General features: G+C 42.4%; 1 protein-coding gene across 1 annotated transcript; it reads left to right on the plus strand.

Annotated features, from left to right (window-relative positions):
• Positions 1-3,073: 3,073 nt before the first annotated feature.
• LOC121571831 (transcriptional repressor scratch 1) lies at positions 3,074-7,155 on the plus strand. The gene is made up of 2 exons (XM_041883542.2): positions 3,074-3,843; positions 4,903-7,155. The coding sequence occupies exons 1-2, from the start codon at positions 3,729-3,731 to the stop codon at positions 5,640-5,642; spliced, it is 855 nt and encodes a 284-aa protein (XP_041739476.1). The 5' UTR covers positions 3,074-3,728; the 3' UTR covers positions 5,643-7,155.
• The last annotated feature ends 830 nt before the right edge of the window (positions 7,156-7,985 follow it).

Consider the following 7,985-nt stretch of genomic DNA (forward strand, 5'->3'; position numbering starts at 1 on the left):
CATCACTCCATCAAGGTGGTACTACTGCCCTGGCCCGTGGCTGCATCCAGCTGCCATGCCTGGGTAGTGGCAGGCATACGGGCAGGCCAGACAGGCTCTGCAGCTGCCTTCTCTCCAAGGACCAGGACCACGTCAACCATGTCCAGGTGGGGACCAAGCCCAGGGAGGGGAGGTGGAGCTGGGGTGGAGATGGGTTGGGTGGAGGGGGTGGTGGGTGGACCAGATTATGGAAATGCATATAGGAGAGTCCAGGTGGGGACAAAGCCCAGGGAGGGGAGTTGGAGCAGGGATGAAGAGGGGTTAGGTGGAGGGAGTGGTGGTGGTGGTGGATGGACCAGATGATAATGCATATAGGAGAGAGTCCGAGGGATAAACTGGGGGGTAGACAGGTGATGGATGGCATGGACTTGGGGTAAATTACATCATGTTATTGTAATGTTATTGTAATGTTGTTGTAATGTTATTGTAATGTTGTTGTAATGTTATTGTTATATAAGTTGTGTTCAATTAACAGCAATGTGCTGTGTGTTTTAAGGGTTAGCTGTTCTGAGAGGAAGTTGTGTGAAATCCCAAGGACTGGATTTATAGCAGATAATTGGGCTTAGAGAGCTCCTCTCACCCACTTATAAAAAGAGCGAAAACAAATCCTCTTATCTTTGTAATGAAGAACTGACGTGGAAGATTAAGTACTTTCTGAGTTGTGTTGTTTACAACTAACAATGTGATGCAAATGACCATATTAAGACTAAGGGAAATTAACAGGATATGGGTGGTTGGGTGTACATAGTCCCAGCCATGGTCATCTCTCCCTAAAATCTATTGTGTTCAGCTGGATCCAGTAACATTATCTATGTCCCCAATGCCACCCTATTCCCTATATAGTGCACTGCTATTAACCAGGGCCCATAAGTCTCTGGTCAAAAGAAGTGCACTATTTAGGGAGTAGGGCGCCATTTGGGAAGAAACCATTGGTAATTTGTTAACACAAGCCTTACATTTGTCATTGAATTTCTAATGATTATAGAGAAATCAAATGATTGACTTGAACTGGTTGCTGTGGAGTAATTTCCTTCTCCCCCATGTTGCTACACGGACTAACTAATGTTCTGCTTTGCATTGTGCACATTGACATGACTGCCTGAACATCTGCTGTTTAAAAAGTTCTGGATTTTAATTAGGATTATTTTGGCATCTCCTAGAGGGATCTACCATATTGCTGGAGAGAATGCAGGTGCCTTGCCTCTCTATCTAATGTATCTCTATTTTGAATTACACATCATGCCACAAGCCACTTGACCTTCTCTTTGTCCTCTGCACAATGGTCCAGGAGACATTATGTTTATATTCGCCGAATGGCACTCACATGAGTGAATGAAATGTCAATGAGTCCTTTTGATTTGGATTCCATCAAGACGTTTGGGTGTTGCAGCAACATCCCAGACTATTATTATGCAAATGACTGGCGCACGAGCTTCTATATTTTTCCTGCCTTTTTCAGCTGAACTCAGCAGTTCCCGGGAATATTCCGTGCAAGGTGCAAGCAGAATAGACTGTTCTCTCTTGTCTTTTTTCTACCGTTCCATAAACAAGTCAGGTCATCCCTTCATGGCTATCCTCAGGGTACGGTGGAGTTTGTTAACCACTAAACAAGGTGATTTTATGCCCTGTTTTCGCGGTGTTGTGGAGAGTGTCTTTGTTGGTTATAGTCCTCTCTATATGGTGTGCTAGACAGGGTCAGAGTGAATCTACACTAGCTACGAACTGCTATCATCAGCATGAAACGCATAGGTTACATCCCTGAGGCAAAAAAAAGAATACTATAAAAACAAAAACCTTCACACATAAAATAGACAGATTGTGCTTAAATAATTCTGACGAAAGTTAACATATATTTACAGTATGCCTACTTCTGTCCAAGGTAAGCATAGCCTACAGTATAGGCAATAGTGGTAGCCTAATATGTGCGTAGCCTATGCTTATTATTAAAGTCGTATCAAAACTTGTATAGCATATCCGGACTGCAGTGCACATTTGACCCATACTATGGCACGGTGCACGCGGGGGACTAGCCGGGCGCTGACACAAACACAAAGGCGTCCTGCTGCAGTAAAGAACAAAAATAACACCATGTCAAACAACCAAGGATACTATTGCTCCTGGATCCCCGTTAATTACACACATATGGCTCCTACAGGAATCATTGAGGAAAAGGACCTTCTGGTACCCAGCTCATGTGATTTGCATAAAAATAACACTATTGGTTTACAGGGTGTGATGTAAAAGAGTGACCTGCAAGCCTCGGGCCACATCCAGCCTTTGGTTGTGTGGTTAGCGTCAGCGTTGATTTAAAAACGTGAAGTGGGCGGGCAGATTTTGTAAAAGTGGTAGAAGATGCAGTCTTTTCTTTTTAAAACGTTGAACTCCAAAGTGAATCCTTACTGGCCAAATAAAAATGAATTTACGATAGCTTACTCTCCCATAAAAAAGGAGCCTAAACATGCTCAATGTTTAGTGTTTAATGTTTAATGCTTAATGTGTCAGTAAGAAAATATAGCACAAATGAAATCCTAGGCCTACAATGCTATACAAAAATATCCTATAGCCTACTATTATTATATATCATTCTTAATATATTTTTGGTGTATATACGCATAGATTGCATTTGGATTACTGTTAAAGTGTTATTTGGGTTGTTAACTGGATTCGTCCTGACATTAGTGATTTCTTGTTTCTAGTTTTGTATTATTATTCGTGTTGTTCTTTGCCATTTTTACCGTACTGTTAGGAACTTAACACAAGCATTTCCCTGCACCCGCTATAACATCTGCTGAACTGTGTATGCGACCAATAAACTTTGATTTGATTTTGATTTGATTTGATTTCCTTGTCATAGCTTAGCATTTATTGTGATGATTTACAAAAAAATGCATAATAGCCATCATCATGATAAAACATGACTCTTTGTTATACACGGGAAAAAAGAGAAATCGTGGACAACTCACCAAGTCAATAAATCATCCCAGTCCAATGTTGGTCCCGGGAGAGTTTTTTTTTATGGATTAAATTAAGCACTTCCATCTCCATCTCCCACCTGATCGCAGCCATATAAATCCCAACAGCTGATCAACAGACTTCAGAAAGCCCAAGACCTTCACAGAGTGCAGGACGGAGAAAGAGGAGAGAGCCGGAGCTAAAGCTGAGACACTGCGTTTTCATCTAAGTGGCTTTTTTTTTCATCATTTATACAATGAGTGGCAAATATTGACGTGGGGGCTGTGATATACTCTCTGAAGTTCAAAACGAGCCAAATCCTGGACGCAGTTACCAGCTTATTTTCTACGGTCAACTGTGAGGAGACTGAGGACAGCTGCACGAGGAAGAAAGAGAGAGAGAAGAGCGAAAGAACGGATCTCTTGCTGTGGGGGTGCTGTCCAGTGCTGAAGCCTGCCTGCCTATACATTCGCGCAGCACTGAAAGGGAGCTATCCAGTGCTGAAGTTGCATTTCTGACCAGCGGAACACAGGACTGCCGCACGAAAATCAGCAGCTCAATAAGGAGGATTCGGAAGGGGTCTCAGGCTTTTCGCCCTGTGCTGGCATCTGATCACACACAAATCGGCGTGCCGAAGAAGCGATTCCGCCCGTCTATACAGCCCCTTTTCCTCAGCCCTGCATGAGGAGTGATAGACTTAACCACCGGACGAGTGTTGTTTTGTTCAACGTGGAACCATGCCAAGATCTTTTCTGGTCAAAAAGGTTAAGCTGGATGATTTCTCATCTGCTGATCTGGAGAGCCATTATGGCAGAGTGAGGTCCGACCTCAGCCTCCGCTTTCATGAAAAAGGTAAACCTGTTATTACCTGTTACTTTGATGTTAATAGTCTACACTATCTTTTATCTGCGTAGACAATGTTTTATCATATGTTGTTTGGTCTTATATGTGTATAGCCTATTAAGCGTTTACTGTAGCATGTGTGCGTGCAGATAGCTTGTTGCACATCGAGCTTCGCTGACCCGCGGTCACATTGTATCCAACACAGTCATATATATTTTTGTCGACTCTGCACATTTTCCGAGGCAGGGATATTTAAAGTGCTCTACAGCGGAGCACAGAAGGTTAAACCTCTGTTGAGCTGCATCAACCCACAAGTGTGCAACATACAAGTTTGCAAGATACTGTAGATTAGAATACTGAGTTATAGTGTATCCCTTTGGATAATTATTACAAGCCCACTACCATAGCCACACACAGAGACAGACATACATAAGGGAGGGAGAGAGAAAGAGAGAGTCTGTCCGTCTTTTAAACGAACGCTTGATCATGTTTTAAGACATTATTTACGCTATTTAAAACATACAGTGCGCGCACTCGCATACTTGAATAACCAGACTGTATTTTGTCCAGAAGTACATTTGATAGATTATTCATGCATGTTCCTATCTCTTGGTTATGGAGTAACCTATAGCCCTGGATGTAAGTGCAGGCTATGTGTACGTTCAGTGGTGCACGTCGACCTATATTCTGAGATCTTTGTCAGAACGGCAAATGCAATTATAGGCTTACTTAAGTGATATTATTCCCCTCCCGCCTTTGTCCTTAAATGGGTTAGCATGCTAATTGAAATAGAGAGATATAGATTGTTTTTAGTGGAGTGATGTAGAAAAATACCTTCACAAGAAGTCAATGTCTTTCAACCCACCTCTGTTGGAACTGTAAATTACTGAAATAATAGGCTGCAGAGCTCACGCGCTGTGAGTCAGAAATGAAGCCCTACAACTGGGCAGAATTGCACTGTTGCATCAATTGACACGAATAAAGCGCCCAGAATCCACCCAATGAGTAATCAGTAGGCCTAATCACACAAATAATTGAATCCGTTTTTTGTTCTTTTCAACGCTATAGGGTACATCAGTGACTACATGACCCCGTCTGTCTATGATGGCGAAAGTGACAATGGCATTAAAGTCCCCTCTACCAGCCCCATCTACGATGGCATCCACAGCGACGGCATCCACAGCGACTACGGAACACCGGACTCAGACCAGCCCGACAGTCCCCAGTCCGAGATCTCATCCGGGTACATCAACGGAGACACCGCCGTGAGCGAGGGCTACACCGTAGACGCCTTCTTCATCACGGATGGAAGGTCGAGGAGAAAAGCCATCAGCAGCCCCAGGACCATACAGCGTCACACGTGCAACGAGTGTGGAAAAACGTACGCCACGTCCTCCAACCTGAGCCGGCACAAGCAGACCCACCGGAGCCTAGAGAGCAAGATGGCCAAGAAGTGCCCCACCTGTGGGAAGGTGTACGTGTCCATGCCCGCCATGGCCATGCATCTGCTCACCCACGACCTCAAGCACAAGTGTGACATATGTAGCAAGGCCTTCAGTAGACCTTGGCTGCTGCAGGGACACATGCGGTCACACACCGGCGAGAAGCCCTTTGGATGCGCGCACTGCGGAAAGGCGTTCGCCGACCGCTCCAACCTCCGCGCTCACATGCAGACGCACTCCGCTTTCAAGCACTACAAGTGCAAGAGATGCGACAAGACCTTTGCTTTAAAGTCCTACCTGAACAAGCACTACGAGTCCGCCTGCTTTAAGGGAGAGTTCTCGCCCATGAGCTCCATTGACGATTGACTTCTATAGTAACCATTAACACATCATGAAACTTCTTCCAACGGTATCCCTATATTATTCCCTAGACAACCTGTTCTATGGTGACAGCACAGGTTTTATCCCCTCCTGCAGCAAACAGCATCACTAAGGACATGTTGGATTACGCATGTAGCCTCCCTAAACTTTTTTCCATGGGCTATCCACCTTTGATCGTTATAACAACAACAACTTGTTCAACTATTATGAGTCGAAATTTCATGTGTTTGCCAAACTCACATGACATTGAAAATGTCTTAATTTCTCTCGAAGGTCAAACCTTTTTTAAGTATTGGACAATATTGTACTGCTGCCAATGGCCACAAAAGTGTTCAGTAGTGAGGTAAACCTATTTATTAATTCACTTATTTATGTATCTATTTATTTATTTATTTTTTACTTTCATTTTGTGTAGAATCTTCATTTGCACTTTAATTTAGTATTGTTTTGCAAGCATTCGTCATGAATATGCCAAAGCATTTGCCACTTTCTAAATATCGTCTTATTTTTGTTCGCCACTTTATAAACATATTGCATGCAAAAAACGATGATAATGAAATCTATGCCAATTTTATGAAGCTTTGGATTTTTGCCAAAATCTAGATATAATCCTTCGGTAATATTTCTCGGGAGTCTCATCATAAAGAACTATAGAGCAATAATGCATGGTATTTGTAAAACATAAATGAGTAATAACTATAACATTTTTAACACACATCACCCTTTTATCCAGTACTCTAGTAGTTATACATAAATTGAATATCAGGGAAACGCCAGTGAGTGTGGTATTTAATGGATAAACCCATGGGGTGGGATAGGGAAGGGTCCTTTTGTAAATGGTTATGCACTGCCTGCCTCGTATTTATCGTAGTCTTAGAACGTAGACTTCTGGTGCTGATCTAAAAATAGTTCCAAGCAATCCAGAACATCTCACCACCAAGTCTGTGGAACAACGCCCGAGGCCCAAACGACGGCGGCGCTACCCCATATCACGTCTCTCACAGGTGGACAAATAAGTTTATGGGTCACTTACAAGATAACTTTCACTGCACCAGGGCACAAAATGATCAACACAATAAGATGACCGTACTCTAGCCACGATAAAGTCCATTAATCTTATAAAAGCACTTCCTTATACTATGAACATTTCAACTTTTTAAAGATAGTAGCACAACAAGTAGATTCAGGTAGAAAGGCCTCCTATTAGCTATAGGCTAACCTCTGTTTTTGTACTATGCCGATCAAAGGGAAATAACTGTTTATTGCAAGACGCCTTGTACATAACCCTTTGATGAATATGATATTTCTACAATCTGTAAAGAATCAAATGAATCTTATTTCTGGAGTTCTTTTCCCTGGGATTTTTATGCCCAGTATTTGAACGATGTAAAGCACAATGGCACCGGGCATTTTGTCTCACTTCATAATAAAGAATCAATAAAGATCTAACACGATGTGGTCCATGTTTGTCTAAACCTTTTAGAGAAATCAGATACGTAGAAAGTATACCTATATATCATGTTTAGGCTACGTTGTTAATTCCTGAACTGTTTGTCTGTGATTATATATTCTGCACTAATTCGGTGTTGGATTTAGTGCAAGGTTTCAGACACTGAAATTGCAGCGGGTCACGTCAGGAGCATGTGCTGTAATGCAACAGCATGTTTCTGCAATAACAAGCACTGTTGAATGCTCTTGTTGACACTGCAAGGCAGACTTCAGTGACGCAAAACGCTCATCTGTTGATCAAAAAGGCTGCATTATATACTTCATTGCACACCATGTGCTTTAGGGGGAATAGTTTGAGGTCATCACATCTTCTGCTTTTTAATCCAAACAATACGTGATAATGTAATGATATCTCTTGAATTATTTATTCTATTTCTCTTTTCATAAATGTTTGTCCAAAATATGGGTTTTGCAATGGGGCCACTGTGACTTCAAAAGAAATATCTGCATGGATGATAGCTCTCCACGAATTAAGATGTTATCTCTTTCCAAAAAATCTACAGTAGCCTAATTGAAACTGAAAAGGAATTGTCTAATCTAACGAATTCCGCATGGGTTTTCCTTTTTACTAAGCAGCATTTGAGCACTTTGAAATGAGGTGGAAACAACGTTGATTCAACTATTGCGTGCCCAGTGGGCCGGAGGTATCATGCGGAGGTCAGGGTCTCTTTATTTACTAATGGAATAGCCTTAAAGTTTAATTGTTTGCCTTCGAGGCCTGCAGCAGGTTCGTTTTGGTGATGTCAGCGGTACGACATTAACCTTGAGCAGACACGCCACTTCCGTGGGGAAGAATAAGCCTGCAGGCTTTCTCCAAGG

Source organism: Coregonus clupeaformis, chromosome 8 (genome assembly GCF_020615455.1).
Source record: "Coregonus clupeaformis isolate EN_2021a chromosome 8, ASM2061545v1, whole genome shotgun sequence".
NCBI lineage: Eukaryota > Metazoa > Chordata > Actinopteri > Salmoniformes > Salmonidae > Coregonus > Coregonus clupeaformis.